The following is an 18,918-nucleotide window of genomic DNA, read 5'->3' on the forward strand; positions in this document are numbered from 1 at the left end:
CCCTAGAACCTGTCACACAGGTAGGTAGTGGTGGGACAGGGACTGAGCCCTAGAACCTGTCACACAGGTAGTGATGGGACAGGGACTGAGCCCTAGAACCTGTCACATAGGTAGATAGTGGTGGGACAGGGACTGAGCCCTAGAACCTGTCACACAGGTAGTGATGGGGCAGGGACTGAGCCCTAGAACCTGTCACATAGGTAGGTAGTGGTGGGACAGGGACTGAGCCCTAGAACCTGTCACATAGGTAGGTAGTGGTGGGACAGGGACTGAGCCCTAGAACCTGTCACATAGGTAGGTAGTGGTGGGACAGGGACTGAGCCCTAGAACCCGTCACATAGGTAGTGATGGGACAGGGACTGAGCCCTAGAACCTGTCGCATAGGTAGTGGTGGGACAGGGACTGAGCCCTAGAACCTGTCACATAGGTAGTGATGGGACAGGGACTGAGCCCTAGAACCCGTCACATAGGTAGTGATGGGACAGGGACTGAGCCCTAGAACCCGTGACACAGGTAGGTAGTGATGGGATCAAGTTGCAAAGCTCATGTTACCAGTCAGGTAGGGTACAAACTTGACTGCCTGGCTTGGGAGATAGAAGAAGGTGACTCATGAACCTAAGAATGCAGGAAGGTGCCAGACTCTGGCCACGGCAGTCAACTGAAAGGCACAGGCCAAGTGGCACTCTGATATCTACCCCTGAGAGAGCTACTTCACACTCTGACCTCTGCAACTGCAGAGCACGTTTGTGCTGTTCTGCAGTGAAATCTGTGGTCGCCTGTTACAAGGGCAGCAGCTGCCTTGAGCTCAGCTAGAAGCAGTTCCTTGCATCTTCAGGAGTCTGGTCTTGAGGCTAGAGATGACTGTGCAGCCTCTTCTGTCCAGGTCTGGCCCTGAGTAGTAGCTGTCAGTAATGAATTTTCACGGCATCCTCTGAAGCTACAGAATTCAGGCTAAAATATTTTGGTGTTTGAGCATTGCCTGGCTTTGCGTTGGAGTGAGTGCTGTTTGCCAGCTGCCCTTGTCCCTGCTGTCTACCTGGGCTTAAAATCTGAGGCTGCCTAACAGCCCTTCCTGTGCCAAAGCCGGAACGATACACAAACACAGAGGAAAGAAGGCTGGGCTGGAGCTCAATGGTAGAGCATCTGCTGATGTGCCAGAGACCTGGGCTCTGTCCCCAGCACCACAAAGCACAGGAAGGTAGATGCTGGCCCTGCATCACACTGGGATCTGTGAGGCACAGAGCAAGAACAAAACAACACAAGAAGCTGTAGAGATGGCTTAACTATTAAGTGTTTGCTGTTCTTTCATAGGACCTGAATTCAGTTCCTAGGGCCTCTGCTGGGGGGTTCACAACTGCCTATGTAACTGGCTACTGGTACCCAGTGCCTCTGGCCTCCATGGGTGCAATACTCAACAGGCACGCACACTAAGAAAGCAGTATGTCACCGCACCTTCTTGCTAAGACAGGGATGAAGCAGGATGCTGGCCTCTGGCTGTAACTTAGGATCAGTGGATGTGAGAACTCAGTTACTGGCAGTGAGGAAGAAATAAGGCCATCTCTACCTGGGGATCACTAGGCTGGGAGAACCTAACAAGATCAAGAAGACAATTCAGCAGCTGGGCAGTGGTGGTACACACTTCAGTCCCAGCACTCTGGAGGCAGAGGCAGGTGGATCTCTGAGTTGCAGGCCAGCCTGGTCTACAGAGCAAATTCCAAGACAACCCGACAGCCAAGGCTACAAAGAGAAACCCTGTCAGAGAAGGAGGGAGGGTGGGAGGGAGGGAGGGAGAGAGGGAGAGAGGGAGAGAGGGGGGAGGACAATTCAGCAGATGGACATAAAATCAATATACAGACTATCTGTACACAGAATGATAGAGAAAGCCATCTACAGCAGGCAGCAGACGGAGCCCACGCTGGGCTCAGACTCACTATGTGCACCATCATACCTGGCTCATAAAATGCTGGAGATTCAAGCCAGAACCCTGGACATCCTAGGCAAGCTGCCTATTGACTAAGATACAACCCCAGCCCCAGACCCCCTTTAGTTTTTAGAGACAGAATCTCTAAAGTTGGCTGGTTGGCCTGGAGCTCATGATCTGGCCTCCCCATCACAAGTGCTAGAATTCATAGCATGTACCCCGTCCCCAGCCAGGAATACACTGAAGAGTAGATACTCAGACCTCGATGAAGAAGCTAGGTGTAGTGCTGCCCACTTTAATCCTAGCATTCAGAAGGCTAAGGCATGAGGGACTGAGGGTTTCCATCTGGGCTACATAGTGAGACCCTGTCTTCACTGCACCACCTCCCACAGGGAAAAGTGGGGTGTGGTAGTGCATTCCAGCCCTTGGGAGACAGAGGCTGAGGGGCCATCTTCAACTGCAAAGGGAATTTGAGATAAACCTGGGCAATATGAGATCCTGTCTTAAAAACTATTTTTTTTAAAGTCTGAATTCTAAAACAGTCTTGAAAGACACAAGTGGGCTTAAAGAGAGAAACATTGTCTGGTTACAGGTGGAAAGCAGGACAGAATAACAATGCTTTGCATAAGTTAAGGGAAGTATAAAGTAATTCAGTAAAAAAGTATAAAGTAATTCAGATACCAAGTTTAGTAACAAGTCAGTGTGCACAGTAGAGAAAGGTAAGTCTGCAAAAAGCCACTATCCCACCAAACTAAAAGCCATTGATGAAGTGGCAGAGAATAAGGAAGACACTAAAGGGTCAACCACAGCAGGTCCAGAGGCTGGCACAAGTATACCAAGTTTATAACAGCCAAGGCGACACCAGAGCCCTGGGCAGAGGCAGACTATAATTTTAAAGGCTTCTGGGGTAGCTGCAAAGACAAAGTTAGACCCATAATTTACAGCATGCATGAAGAGAGACTCCAGATGGCACAGCGAGTAAACATGAGAGGAAAGGGGTGCATTTCTTAACCGGAATAGGAAAAGCTTCCTAATTAGCATTTGCAGTTTTAAAAATTTTACCATGTAAAGGAAAAAGGCCAAAAACCCAACAACAACACCAACAAAAATCCAATATAAGATATGTAGTTGGGTACATCAAACATCACACAGAGTGGCTAAGACGCCTTTGTACCCAGTGAGCACATGCAAAAGGGCCAGGGCTGTAGACTGCACCGCGTAAGTGTGCTGCGTTTCCTTCCATAAGACCCAAGTTTGCTTCCAAGAAGATATTCCACTTCACTCACAATCAGAGAAATGCAAATTAAAACCATGTTAAGGAAAGAGTAGAGACATGCTTCAGCAGTTACAAGCTCTCACAACCTGAGTTCAGTTGCCATCACCCAAGATGGATGGCTCACAAATGCCTGTTACTCCAGTTCTAGGGAATCTGACTCCTCTTCTGGTTTCTGGGTGCTACACACATGTGGCAGACATACACACATAAAAACAAAAATATTTTTAATCCCAAAACTAAGGTGCAGGTGGATCTGTGAGTTTGAGGCCAGCCTGGACTACACAGTGAGTTCCAGAATAGCCAAGGCTATGTAGAAAGACCCTGCCTCAAAAGTAAACAATTGGAACTAGAGAGATGACTCTAGTTTAGAGCAAGAGCGGCTCTCGCAGAGGATCCAGGTTCGGTTCCCAGCACCCACCTAGGGGCTTACAACCATCAGTAACTCTTGACCTTTGTGTGCACCAGGTACACATGTGCCATAATACATATGCGGGCAAACACATATACATAAAATAAAAATATTTTAAAAGAAAACAAAACTTCTGAACTATAAATTTGGCAGTGTTTTTTTTTGTTGTTGTTGTTGTTTTTTATTTTGTTTTGTTTTGTTTTTTGCAAGTGTGGCATTACAAGCTGTTTGCAGACTTGAGGAGACTAGTCGCTCCCTTCACTGCTGCAGCAGGCTCACACAGGTAGGACCTCAAAGGATATCTGCACACACTTGGTCCAGTTCTCACACTTTTAGGAGGGATTTACCCTAAGGGCACACTTCTAATTGTAGGAGATGCATGCATCACCGAGCTTTTAATAGTTTTAAGACGAGATTTTACAAAACACTTGTGTTGGCCGAGAACTCGCTCTACAGACCAGACTGGCCTTGAGCTCAGAGATCCTCTCGCCTCTGCCTCCTGAGTGCTTGTGGCACTTTTGTAATTGCAGAAACTGCAGGAATACAAATAGTCACGGAGAGTGGTTAACTCATGGGAGGACAGCCCGGCTGCTGTGTGGAAAGCACTGCTCTCCATCACGTGGTGCGGGCGGGCGGCTGGAAAGCAGCGTGCATGGGAGAAAGCATCCAGCTGCTCATTTGCTCAAGAAAAAAATCATAAACGGACGAAGCGCTTGGTGCACAAGCATGAGAACCTGAATCTGGATCCCAGCACTGGAGTAAAAGTCTGGCAATGTCTGTTACCCCAGGGCTGGGGGTGGGGACAGGCCAATCCCTGGAGCTCATTGGTCAGCCAACCTAACTGAAGGAATAAATTTCAGGTTCATTGAGACTTTGTCTCAAAAAGTAAAGATGGTCCCAGGTCCCAGCATGGGCATGCATGCCCACAATGTAACTCTAAAGATGGTCCCAGGCCCCAGCATGGGCATGCATGCCCACAGTGTAACTCTAAAGATGGTCCCAGGCCCCAGCATGGGCATGAACACCCACAATGTAACTCTAAAGTTGCTGATTCTTTTTTCTAAAAATTTGAAAGATGTGTGTGCAGGCACCTGCAAGGGCTAGAAGACAGTGTAGGAGCCCCTGGAGCTGGAGTTTCAGACAATTGTGAGCTGCCCAACTTGAGTACTTGGAAGCAAATTCTGGTTCTTTGCAAGAGCATCAAGAATATTAAACCACATAGCCATCTCTTTAGCCCCCCACAAATATATTTTTAATTTAAAAAAGCCACCCAGAATTGACCTTGAGCCTCCATGTGCCCACATGTGTAGGTAAAAGCACAGGTGTGCATATCACATACACATACAATGCCATACATACACAACACCATTTATAATTGGTACGGCCACTTGCTGTCCAGCTGATGACCCAGATTCAATCCCAGAGATTCACAGAGTGGGAGGAGAGAACTGATTTCAGCAACTTTGTCCCAGACCACCACTCTGTGTGCTATGGCATGTGTGCACATGTGTGCACACATAACTTTTAAGACATTCATGTAAACAGAAACTGAAATTAGAAGAGACTACAGATAAACACTTCAATTACAGGAACAGCCAAGGGCTTTGTAGAAGGGACTCCAACAGTTTATGTAAGAGCTGACTGCTAGCATTGTGTGAATACAAAACCCCTGCACAGCAAAGTGAGCAAGACTCAATGAACAGACAGCCTACAGATTTGCATCAGACAGGATCAATATCTATAATGTATAAACTCAAAAAAAATATCCAAAAACCAAACAAGGGAGCTGGCAAGATGGCTCATCATGTAATGGTGCTTTCTGCCAAGCCTGACAAACTGGGCTCAGTCCCCTGACTCCTACAAATTAAGCTTTGACCTCTACATGTGCATACACATGTGTGTGTGCACGCATGCACACACCAATGCACAAAGACAGAAGAAATGTCAGGGGCTAGAGAGAGGGCTCAGTGGTTAAGAGCACTTGTCACTCTTGCAAAGGACACAGATTCAGTTCCCAGAACTGTTTATTACCCCGACCCAGGCCTCCATGGACACTGCGCACTCTCTCTCTCTCTCTCTCTCTCTCTCTCTCTCTCTCTCTCTCTCTCTCTCTCTCTCTCTGCTGGTAGGAATGTAGATTAATCCAGACCCCATAGCAGTCAGTACAGGTTCCTCAGAAATATGAGTATATGGTAAGCATGGTGGCACACTTGTAATTAGCACTTGGCAGGCAAGTCAGGAGGAGTAGGACTTCAAGGCTAGCTTTGACTACACAGTTCAAGGCCTGCGTGGACTACAAGAGATGCTGTCTGAACACCAAAAAAGAGCCAGGTGTGGTGGCATATGCCTGTGACCTGGGCTACACAAGACTCTCTCCAAAATAAACAAGAGCCCTAGAAATGTCCATCACCATATAAATGCCCTAGCTGTGTCACTTCTGGATGCTGGTGGCTGTGCGACTATAGAATTTTTAACATACCCAAGAGGTACCTACACATCCAATTTTTTTTGCACTATTTTATAGTAGCCACATTATCTGTCCATCAGCAGATAAGTGGATAAAGAAACTGTGGTATATATCTATGCAATGGGATTTTATATGGTGGGCTGAAGAGATGGCTTAGCCATTAAGAGCACCGAATGACCTTCCAGAAGACCAGGGTTCGATTCCCAGCAACCAAATGCTCACGACTGTCTCTAACTCCAAGATCTGACACTCTCACATAGACATATATGCAGGCAAAACACCAATGCTTACAAAATAAGAACAAATTATATTAAAAACTTAAATTATATTACATTGAGTTCTCTTTAGTCATAAAGAAAATGAACTGATGTCAACTGCTGGACAATGAGTGTAAATGGAGGTCATCGTAGTCATCAAACACAGCATGGCATGTTTCACTTACTTGTGGATCATACACAGACAGTCACATAACACAATACTTATGACACACATACATACAAGTGCGAAAGCAGGGGGTAGAAGGAGGGAGACTAGCAGGAGGGAGCAGAGGAGGGTGGGGGAAGGAAAGGGGAGAGGGGATGAATTCACTCAAAGAATGTAATAGAACGAAACAGTCATCATGAAACAGGGCGGCCAGGGCAGGCCTACAGCAAGGCCATGCTTCAGACCTGGGCTGCCTCGGCCGACCTCAGTGCAGCTCTCCTACCTTTCTGAGGTATGAAGGGCTTGGCCCTTCCTCCATGTCACTGACAACACTTTCAGGCACTTCGGAGATGTCATCCTGGCTGGCGCTGGCTCTCTTGGTCTCTGCTGCACGGCTGCTGTCAGGAGGACCCTTGGGTGCTGCACGGCTGCTGTCAGGAGGATCCTTGGGTGCTGCACGGCTGCTGTCAGGAGGACCCTTGGGTGCTGCACAGCCACTGTCAGGAGGATCCTTGGGAAACAGCCTTTTGGGCGCTGCTCGAGAGATGCTCTCGGGGTTCCGGCTGACTCGGCTTTTACCCTCCTGGGCATCAGATTGTGTGGGGTCTGACCTGGGACATTAAGAGGGATTAGATGGAGTTGTTTACTGGGAAATATATTTTCTGTAACCAAGAGAGCAGTGTGAGGTGATGATGGGAGCCGTGGATTAAAAAGTCTATGAATGGGAGCTGGAGAGGAGGCTCAGCAGTTAAGAGTGCTGGCTGCTCTTCCAGAGGTCCTGAGTTCAATTCCCAGCAACCACATGGTGGCTCACAGACATCTGTAATGGGATCCGATGCCCTCTTCTGGTGGGTCTGAAGACAGTGACAGTAAACTCACATATAATAAATAAATAATTCTTTAAAAGGAAGAAGAAGGTGGAGGAGGAGAAGGAGAAGAAAGAAGTACTTGTTGAGAGTTAAGATTAATGCACACGGTCATCTAGAAATGCTCAGGACAGACTTGAGTTCAGCAATCCATCACTCATCAGACATGGATTATGTTCATAGGATCCATGGTGGTTTGAATGACAACAGCCCCCACAGGCTCATCTGTTTGAGTGCTTGGTCCTCAGTTGGTAGAATTGTTTGGGAAGGATCAGAAGGTGTGGCCCTGTTGGGGGAGGTGTGTCCAAGTGATGGGTTTGGAGGCTTTGGAAGCTTCCCAGCATCCCCAGTGCACTCTGTTTCCTGTCTGTGGATCAGCATGGGAGCTCTCAGCTGTTCCTGCTGCCATGCCTTTGTGCTGCCATCTTGGATTCTAACCCTTTCGAACCATAAGCCCAGGTAGTCCCTTTCTTTTATAAGTTGCCTTAGTCATGTTGTTTTAACACAGCAATAGGAAAGTAACTAAGACAGGATCACATGAAACAAGTTCAGCTGTGGGCCTGCAAGACAGTTCAGCAGGAGAAGCACTTGCTGTCAACCCTTGACCCGAGTTTGATCCTTGGGATCCTGAATGCATGTGTGCCATGGCAGGCATGCACACCACACACACTCTCTCTCTTTCTCTCTCTCTCTCTCTCTCTCTCTCTCTCTCTCTCTCTCTCTCTCTCTCTCTCTCTCACACACACACACACACACACACACACACACACACACATACACACACACACACACACACACACACACACACACACAGACAGACACAGACACATGCTCAGACATATTGAATGTGGACATCAGAGGACAGCTTTCAAGAGTTGGTTTTTTTTTCCTTCCATCATGTGAGTCCCAGGGATCAAACACAGGTCATCAGGCTTAGTGGCCAGTGTCTTTACCCACTGACCCATGTCCTGGCCTATAGATCAAGCTTTATGAGGTCATGAAAATGCATGTTTTCAAATCATAAATCACGACACTGGAACATTCCTGCAATATGTATGTCATGGGGAGAACAGAATACAACATGACCCTTATCTTTAAGAAGATAATTATGGGGCTGGGGAGATGGCTCAGTGGTTGAGAGCACTGGCTGCTCTTCCAGAGGTCCTGAGTTCAATTCCCAGCACCCACATGGTGGCTCACAACCATCTTTAATGGGATCTGATGCCCTCTTCTGGTGTGTCTGAAGACAGTGACAGTGTATTTATAAATAAAATAAATAAATCTTAAAAAAAAAAAAGCAGATGACTGAATCGGTTGTGGTAAGACTGATGTACTAGCTCATCCCATTGTTTCAACACAAAGGGAAAGCAGTCACCATGCACTTGTGAGGACCTGAGTTTGTATCTATTTAAAGCTGGATTCAGTGACGTGCATCCAATGTTCTTGTGCCAGAGACAAGAGCATTCCCAGTCCACGGACTAGCTAGCTTGCCATGTGCAACTGTGAAGGGCAAGATACCTTCTGTGAAGCAAGGCGGAAGGCCAGGGCTAACCCCTGGGCTGTCCTTTGATCTCACAGATGGATGGCAGCATGTGCTACCCCAGCATTAAGGAAGAGGAATACAAAGCCTCCAGCCTCACCTTCGTGCCTGGGAAAGGCGCAGGGACTGTGGTGAAGATGTTCTACTTGGATAATCCACTAACGTGGCCAAGATAAAGTTCGCCTCCAAGAGCATGTCGTCAACACTCAAAACAACCGGTCTAGAGGGACAATCAGCACAAACCATGCTCATTTCTGTCCAGTGGTAGGAATACATTAGCAAGTCCCATCAACTTAGCAACAAGGAACAGCGTGAGCAGGAGCTCCTTCAGTTTTTCCACAGGTTGACAGTCCTCAGAGAGGGAAACCCTTAGCAACCACAGGAAGCCCATTTGATTCAGTTTTAGTTCTAGACTACATTAGAGGTTTCCAACAGAGTTTTCATGCTTAAGCCATTAGACAACTCCTACTTAGACAATTTTGTCAGGAGCCAGTCAAATGTTTCACATTGCAGAAGAATTATCTTTCTTAGTCAAAGTTCCAAATTATTTATTATCATTATTACTATTATTATTGTTGTTTCTTTTCAAAACAAGTTTTCTCTGTGCAATCCTGCCAGTCCTGGAACTCACCCTATAGACCAGGCTGGCCTAGAACTCAACAGATCTGCCTGCCTCTGCCTCCCAAGTGCTGGGATTAAAAGTGTACAGCACCACTGCCTGGGCCAAATTACTTACTTTTGCTCTTTTGAGGCAAGGTCTAGTAGTACTTGCTCACCTCAAACATACTGTGTGGCCAAAGCTCGACCTGAACTTCTGATCCTGCTGCCTCAACCTCCCAAGAGCAGGACTGCAGACATGTGCTACCACATTTGGCCAAACGACCAATTCTAAAGCACCACGCCAGGACCTCTTTCAAACTTTCAGTTTGATAAAGGTTCCTGATAAAGTTGAAAAGGTCCTGGAGTGTAACATCAGCGTCACCAAGCTCCCAAGGCTTTCCTTATGGTAACGGAAAGGAAGGCAAACCCAGCGTTCTCAGGACCTACTTTCCAGGAAAGTCAAAGTAGATGGCTAGGGGTGCATGCATCACTTCTGAGAAGGTGAGGATCCCCTGCAGGGAGAGAAGCAGAAGGTGGGAATCAAGTGTTCCTTTAAAGGTACTAAAGAAAATCTGACTTCCACTCTGACATTGGTATTTGCTTACCTTCAGTTCTTTAAAGCAAAATGTTATCTCGGTATCAAGTCCAACCTGAAAGAAGTCAAACTCTTCCGGGCCAAAAGACATCTCACTGTATACAGAGCTGGTTAAATCTATTTGATGTAGAAAAATCAAGATTAAAACCCAGGTATGTGCTAACACTCAGCATAAGCATGTAACCATGAATTAATCATAGAGGGGCGTCTTTGTTCTGCTCTGAAGGTAGAGTTTAAGGGACACTCCATCCCTTGAAGCTGGGTAGCCCTGTGACTGCTCTAATCAGCAGGAAAAGGCAAAGCATGGCTACCACCTCTGCCAAATTTGTCTCAGCGGCTGGCTGGCCGGCACGCCCCAGGTACTGCCTTCAGACCTTTGGGTGCTTCTAGCTCATCATTACCTAACCACAGCTCAAGTGAGGCTCCACGTGGCAACCCCCCCCCCCCCAGTCCCATCAGCCTGCAGAGTCCTGAGGGGTAGATACTGTCTTTTTACTTCATTTATTTTGTCTGCCTGCCTCCTATCTATCTATCTATCTATCTATCTATCTATCTATCTATCTATCTAAATTTTTTAGTAAGATAGGGTCTCATGTAGTCCAGCTGGGCCTTAAAATTGCTATGTGGCCAAAAGTGGCCTTGAATTACTAATCTTCTTGTCTCCACCTCTCAACTGCTAAAATTACAGGCCTGGTCATCACACATAGCTAAAGCTAACTAATTCTAAAAAGGGAGCACTATATAGTTTACATATAAAATTAAGTTATACTTTATTAGTGAGCTATATATCCTATGCTGTTTTAGAATATTAAAAATTTAAAACCTCTCAAATTTAAAAAATAAATAAATAAAGTAAGCTGGGCATAGTGCCATACACGCCTTTAATCCCAGCACTCTGGCAGCAGAGGCAGGTGGATCTCTGTGAACTGAAGGCCAACCTGGTCTACAGAGTGAGTTCTAGGATACCTAGGACTGTTACAAAGAGAAATTCTATCTTGAAAAATCATTAATTAATTAATTAATTAATTAAAATCATAAAGAGATATATCAAACTAAATTATAAAAACATGACTTAAAAGGTAACTTAGGGTTCAAGGCCAGATTGGGCATCTTAGCCTCTGTCTCAGAATAAAAGATGTCTAGAAGGCAGGCATGGTTAGTGACTCACATTTACAATCCAGCGTTTAGAAGCTGAGGCAAGAGAACCACCACCAGTTCAAGGCCAGTGAGCTAAGCCACTCAGTGAGTTCTAAACTTGGCTGAGCTAGTGTGAGAGCTGATCCAAAAAAGATAAGGGTCTAGGGACCTGGAGACCCAGCAGCAGAGTGCTTGCCTACCTTGTGTGAGGCCTGGGTTCAAAACCCAGCACAGGAAAAAGGGGTGAAGGAGGAGGAAGATTGCAAAAGAAATGAGGCATTGGTGACAAGCTACATTATCCTAGCACTTGGGATGACCAGTAGTTCAAGATGAGACAGGTTACATAGACAGATTCCTCAGAATAAGTAAGAGAAGAGAAGAAAATGCCTACTGACAGCGCTGAGGGAGAGTTTCAAACTCACACAGGTGACAAGGGATGGCAGAGTAATCAGATGACATTATCCCAGGGAAGAGGATGACATCATTCCAGGGAAGAGAGTGTCATGTGTCACGTAACAGATGTGTGTCCATGTTACATGATGATAACAGCTGCCTGTGAAGCTGGATATCACCACATTTAGGAAGCAAACCGAACCTCGACCAGAAGCTAAGTTATCAGGCTCCAAACCAGACAGCAGCAAGGACTGTCAGTGCAGCAGAGAGCCCTGGACCCTCATCGCTGCTTGGGGGAATAACACGGTGTTCCCATCAGTGGGAAACATCTGGCCACTTTCACATGGCTAGCCGAAAAGCTACAATATGACTCAGCAATTTCCCTCCTAAACCTATGCCTAAATAAAACATCTACACAAAAGCTTGTGTATGGCCGCTCATAGCAGTATGATTCATAAGAGTCACAAAGTGAGACAATCAAAAGATCCATCAGTGGTGAATGGACAGAGAAAACGTAGCAATCCATTCGAGGAATATCAATAAATAATGAAGAGAAATAAAATACAGGAAAAGACAACCTAGAAAACCTGCTGCATGCAAGAGACCGGGCACAAAAGGACACACGCTCTGAGTCTGTGTCTATGAAGTGTCCAGTCTGGGAAACACACAGAGACAGAGTAGCTCGGTGGTCACCTAGGGCTGGGGCTGGGGCAAACTGGAATAGTCGAACAGACTCACAAGTATATACACGAAGTGACTCCTTGAAGTGATCTGTTGTATATGTGACTTATATCATAACAGCTGCCTTTTTAAGAAAATATGAGGGCGCTGGCCTTGAGCTCAGTCCCCCCCATCACAGTGAACACGTCACAGTGAGAACGGCCATTCTGAGTGAGGTGCACTCTGACTTTATGCTTTCACTATCAATCACACTTTATGCACTTACTCACCACAAAAAAAACAAACCACACCAAACCACACCAAACCAAACCACACCACACCACACCACACCACACCACACCACACCACACCACACCACACCAAACCAATAACTCCACTCAGGATAAACTAGGCAAGCACTTAGCATTTCGTCCTCTTTCATGACATATGTCCTTCCCCACATCCCACCCTTCCTCATCACCTAACACCACCCTTTCTTGTTCCCTTTCTACATGTTATAGTGTGTGTGTGTGTGTGTGTGTGTGTGTGTGTGTGTGTATGCTATACTGTAGAATCTACATATAAGGGAGAACATGTGTCTGTTTCCTCGTGATTGGTTGACTTCTCAACATTATATAGTTCAAGTCTATCCATTTTCCTTCAAATTTTGTGATTTTTCCCTAGAGCTAAATAATTTTCCATTTTATATATGTACCCTTCATGTACTGATGAACAACTAAGTCTGCTCCATTTTCCTGCTTTAGTGAATAAACACTGGGTGCAGTTATCTCTATAGTGGGGTCTTAGAGTCTTTGGGTATCTGCCCAGGAGTGAAATAGTTGGATCATGATAACTCTAGATTGTTTGATTGTTTCTTTGTTTAGAGACAGGATTTCTTTGTGTAGAAGAAATTGCTCTGTAGTCCAGGCTGGCCTCAAACTCAGAGATTTGCCTGCCTCTGCCTCTCAAGTGCTGAGATTAAAGGTGTACACTACCACTATCTGGCTTATCTTTAATTCTTTGAGGAACCTCTACTGGTCTGTAGATGGCCATACTGGTGTGCACTCCCACCAACAGTGAATAAGGTTTCTCTTTCTCTACATCCTCTCTGACATTTGTCGTCAGTTCCTGATGACATTGCTTGAAACAATACATTTCTTTTATAATAATTTGTATCTATGTTTGTGTTTTGAGCTTTTCATTACAAAACTGCTTTGGTTGGCTGGATATGGTGGCTCAACCTTTAATCCCCAGTCCTTGAGTTCTAGGCAAGCCAGGCCAAAATAATGAGGCCCTGTCTCAAAAATAGTTTGGTAAATGTCCATAATACAGGGGGTCTGGGAAAGAAGCATATTCATATAGAGAAGGCTCCTTTAACATGTCTTAGTGCTGCGATGCCTCATCCAGGCTCCTGGGGCATAGTCTCAAGTGTAGAAGGTGCTCCACCGTTCTTCCACAAAACAAAAGGCTCATCCCACAGCTAGTGTTGTAGCAGAGAAACTCAGTAACAAGATTCGACAGTGACCAGTCAACATTAGCTGTAGCCACTCATCAGACAGCTCCTTGTGGGCAGTGCTCATGAGCCACCAGACAGCCACCTCCATTCAGGCAGATCCTTGCAACAGCCAAGGATCTTTTCCAGGCCATGCGAGGAAAGGGAAGCCATTACAAAGTCACAGGTCAGGAGCCATCCGCTGAAGCTCACATATCTACACGTTAGGCTCACGGGTGACTACCTATGAAGTGTGACCCAGGCAGGCCACATGGCTCCTCTGTGCTTCCATTATTCACGTCAGTAACTACGCCTACCTCACAGTCTGATCTAGAAGACCAAGTGATCCCTGAGGTATACTATGTAAACACAACAGTGGTTGTGCCCAGTGTAAACTCCTCACCTACTGGCTTTTCACCTTAAATGCCATAGCTCCTGACTTAGCACACGGCTCAGCAGCAGAATGGCCACCTCATGCGCATGCGCAGAGGCATGGCTAGCTGTCAGGCCCATAGCAGTTCTGCAGTACAGCAAGATAAGCACACGGCTCCTTTCCTTCCATCATCTCCCAAAGTCATGAGGAATGGACGATCCCCAGTGCAGGCACTGCACACAGCAAGGTGGGCCCAAGGGGGTCCTCTTTCTAGATCTCATCACCAAAATTCCCTTCCACACAGTCTTGGGGGACTGGCTTAGACTGAGGGAGTATCCACGTTGGCCAGTGTGCTTGCCATCTGGGATACTATAAAGTTCTAACTCCAAGGCACTTTCCTCTTTCCATGTAGTCTCGATTAGACTGCTGGCCTCTTAGGGCAGTAAACGGTGTGACACAGACCTTGAAACCTTAACCAAAGCTGGGCATATTAGAGAGAGCCTACAATCCCAGCTACTTGGGAGGCTGAGACAGAAGTGTGAGTTCTAAGCCAATCTGAACTAGTTAGGAGGGAGAACAACAGGAAGTCAGTCCTGACATGAAAAAATATATATTTTCAATAACCACTCTTCATTTTAAAGTAACCAGAAATTCAAAACCAAACACTTTAATTGTGAAGCATCTGAATCTTCCAGACCTGTCCATCCATCTCACCTCTTTTCTCTACGTAGCTACTTCTCAGCTGGCAGTTGCCATTACAAGCAATGACAGCACCCAGTGTGGTCCCAGGGAGAAGCAGGAAGTGCATTCCATCCCAGCCCCTCCCAAAGCAGACATTAGCCTTACCCAGCGACTCCCCACTTGAACTCTTGAGGCAGAAGTTCCCTGGAGTGACAGAGAAGGTGACTTCCTCTGGATTTGATGTTAGAAGAGCAATGGCCTCAGCCAGCAGTCTGTAAGACATGATGAAAGGTATTAATATGATTTGAAAAACAGCTAAGACCTTACTGTATTCAAGTCTTGAATCTGGAAATAAACAGGTCTGTTTATTATTTAGGACACTTCCTTCAAAGATCTACCTTCTTTCTTTTCTTTTTTTCTTTTCTTTTTTTTTTTTTTTTTTTTTTTTGGGTTTTTCGAGAGACAGGGTTTCTCAGGTTTCAGCCCTGGCTGTCCTGGAACTCACTCTGTAGACCAGGCTGGCCTCGAACTCAGAAATCCACCTGCCTCTGCCTCCCAAGTGCTGGGATTAAAGGCGTGCGCCACCACCGCCCTGCGTACCTTCTTTCTTATTATGAGTATTTTTAAGTTGTATCTTCGTTTGTAGGCCAACTAAGAGAGCTTAAAAATCTAGGGCATGTGAGATGTGGATACTACCCTGGGAAAGCATGCAGAAGCTTCAGTGTGAGCAGAATGTGGGATGCCACCTTCCATTCTGATTCCATGCCATAAGGGAGACAGTAGAAGATGGAGCTGCTCAAATACAGCTGAGGTAAACTAAGCCAGACACCCATGTGGTGTTTTAATTGAGATGGTCTCTATAAGTCTTGGGTGTCTGAATACTTGGTCCCCAGCTGATGAAACTATTTGGAAAGGATTAGGAGGTGTGGCCTTGGAGGAGGAGGTGTGACACTGGGGGTGGGCTGTGAAGTTTCAAAAGACAGGCGGCACTTAGTACTCTCTGCCTCCTATTTGCAGTTCTGATATATAAGATCTCAGCTGTTCCTTGCTGCACAGTGGACTCTAACCCTCTGAAACTGTAAACCCAATTAAACTTTATTTTTATTTATTTATCTGAGACAGGGTTTACCTATAGAGTCCTGGCTGTCCTGGAACTCAGCTTATTGTGTAGACAACCCAAGCCTGGAACTCACAGAGATCCTCCTGCTTCTGCCTCCTGAGTGCTGGGATTCAAGGCTTTCTTTGATAAACTGCTCTGGTCATGGTGTTTTGTTCCAACAACTGCAAAGTAACTATTTCACACAACAGGTGTTGTTCCCTATGATCTGGATTTCTGTTACTCTCTTAGACTATCTAACGACAGTCACCTCAAGGTTCTCCTGACATCCAAATACCCTTTGGGGAGTTTTCTTCTTTTGGTTATTTTGTTTGTTTGTTTTGTTTTCTAAGACAAGGTCTCTTCACTCTGTATCCTAGTCTGGTCTGGAACGCAAGGTAATCCTCTTGCTTCAGCTTCCGGAGGGGACTGCAAGTCAGAGTTACCAGGCCTGGTTTAATTATGCTCCCTTTGAATAACACATGCATTTATGGAGAAGTCAAGGTGAGACCTACAGGCTCAAAGTTTGCATTTTGCTCTCCTAGTGACCAGGATATTGAATACCTTCCTGTGCTCTCTGTGCACACTCAGGTCTTCTCTGCCCATTTCTAGTTGGATTGCTGGAGAGACAGCTCAGCAGTTACCAGCACTGCCTGATCTTGCAGAAGAAGCAAGTTCCAGTCTTTACAACCACATCCCTGCTCACAACCATCTGTAACTCCAGTTCCAGGGGATCAATACCCTCTTCTGCCCTCTGAGGGCAGGAATGCACATGGTATATAGACATACACACAGACAAAACATCTATATATAAAAATACAATGTTTTAAATGGAAATAAAATTGCATTATAACAAAACAAATATAAACTGCAAGCTCTGTTGTCTTCCCCAGCATGAGGTGTTGTGGGATAAAAATTATGGTGTTAGAATGTATGCAGTCTTAGTTGTCAGCCTGATGCTAGACATTAGCTGACAGTGTATCTGGGCCAAAATGCCAGGAGCAACTATCAAGTTCATCTAGGGACTTCCCCTTGTTAAAGTTGAAGTCTTATACAAATGCCAAATACATTTGTTCTGAGCCCGAGCCTTGCTTTGTATCCCAGGCTGAACTTGAGCACATGCTTCTTTTGCCTCAGCTTCCCCTGTGCTGGGGCTCCAAGCAACGTTTTTCTTTTGTGTTTATAGGAATAAACCCCAGAGACTTGTACATGTCAAGCAAGAGTTTTTTCCTATGGCTTTGTTACAGCCCAGACAACATGATACCAAATAAACTTGATTTTAAAAGGCAACATGAATGTGTGATTCAAAGGAGAAGAAAATTGCCAGGCACGATGACACACACATATAGTCCTAGCACTTGGAAGCAGTGAAGGATGACTTTTAAGTTCAAGGTTCACTTCAGGTATGAGACCCTGTCTCAAAAGTCTTTATTAAAAAAATCAGAAAAATAGAAGCTGTGAATAAGTATATGATTTTTACACTATTAAGAATGAAAATAAAACAATTTTACCTATGAGGTTGTCAGAATTTGTAAAGATTTAAAATGTCCTCTGTTTAGAAGGACTCTGCACTGGTCAGAGTGTGAAGTGACAAACTGTTCAGATGGTGACAGCTGACAGAGCACACACGGGAGTTTAAAGTTTTTCAACCTTTGACCTACTAACTCTGTTTTACGACCCTGTTGGACACCCTGTACCAGGGCCCTAAGGATTCTCACTTCCCTGTCCTTGGTCCCTAATCCCTTCCCTGGACTGTGAGCTGGACTTAAATTCATTCAGACAAAACCCAGCAGGCCCTATGGGTTAGCAGTTCTGAGAGGAGAGTGTAGAAGGCCTGAGGCCTCTGTCTTGGGAGCCCTCTCCCATGTTATCTGGCCTTTGTGAGGACTTTCAGTAGCAATCTGCAAGTTGGGAATGGATTTTCCTGAGCTTCCAGCAGCCATACCAGTGAGTTCAGCAGTACCTCCCCAGATGACACTGTAGTCCTAGTGTTACCTGTCCTCACACTCAGGAGAGACCTTGATTCAGGAACATCCAGATGAGACCCAGCTATTTCAACAGATTAATAAATGTCTGATTCATAAGGTTCTATATTTGGGGAAAATTTGTTCTGTGGGAATAGACAACAGATAATAATCTGTGTACTATGCAGTACACAGTACTGTATTATTTCTGACATATACAGTACACAGTACTGTATTATTTCTGTATACAGTATTATTTCTGACATCAAAAATGAGGAAGCTATCTGAATGTTCCCTTGTTTTAGGGGAGATGTGTGAGTAGGGAGCGCTGCCCACAGAGCTACCCTGCCCCGTGAGCTCCAGAGGACTGCAGAGGAGCATGGCTCACGTTCCCTTGCTTCTGCTGAACATGTGGACATGCTGCAGGGAACAAGGATTCCTTTTGTAATTTAAAAAAGCAGCAAGATAGAAGTTGCTTGCTCCAGAGTCATGCCAATTAACTGTCAGTGCTGCAACTGAACTGTATGAGTGTCCTTTCCTGGACGAATATGGCTCACTGCATTACCTAGAAAACAATAGCGTAAGAAAACCAATTTGCCTAAAAATGTTCAAGTCTCCTCAGGCTCAAAGGGAAGCTGTATAGACTTGAAGTCTCCCAACAGAGGTTCCTCTTTGGCTGCATTTGAAGTGTGAAGCCATGGGTGGGGTATCTCAGAGCTCCTGGCTACTAATTTGCTGCCTTTAAGCAGCTTGTCACCTGTCTTTCTAAAATTTCCTTCTGACAGTGTCAGTGATTGCTCTAAGTCAAATGTTAGCCTTTTCAAAAAGTGTAACTGGCTGGGAAGCTCTAGGAGGAAGTGGGGGTAAGGCAGGGTATGGGGTGAGTGTGGCCAAAGTACAATGTACACAGCATGAAATGTCACAAAGAACCCCAGCATTTTGTGTGCTAACTTAAAAATAATCTTAAAAAGGAAAGAAAAGCTCCAGGTGAATTGTTCAGTGCATGAGGACGCTGTGTTCAGAAG

General features: G+C 45.6%; 1 protein-coding gene across 1 annotated transcript in view; it reads right to left on the reverse strand.

Moving 5' to 3' along the window:
- Positions 1-18,918, reverse strand: part of Rad9b (RAD9 checkpoint clamp component B) — a 30,870-nt gene that overhangs the window by 1,261 nt on the left and 10,691 nt on the right. Inside the window, exons 6-10 of the mRNA XM_076922760.1 lie at positions 14,999-15,105; positions 10,108-10,214; positions 9,950-10,014; positions 9,003-9,122; positions 6,780-7,107 (exon numbers count right to left, since the gene is read on the reverse strand). Coding sequence (XP_076778875.1) covers positions 6,780-7,107; positions 9,003-9,122; positions 9,950-10,014; positions 10,108-10,214; positions 14,999-15,105 — 727 coding nt within the window. The remainder of the gene's footprint in view (positions 1-6,779; positions 7,108-9,002; positions 9,123-9,949; positions 10,015-10,107; positions 10,215-14,998; positions 15,106-18,918) is intronic.

This window comes from Arvicanthis niloticus, chromosome 24, assembly GCF_011762505.2.
Source record: "Arvicanthis niloticus isolate mArvNil1 chromosome 24, mArvNil1.pat.X, whole genome shotgun sequence".
NCBI lineage: Eukaryota > Metazoa > Chordata > Mammalia > Rodentia > Muridae > Arvicanthis > Arvicanthis niloticus.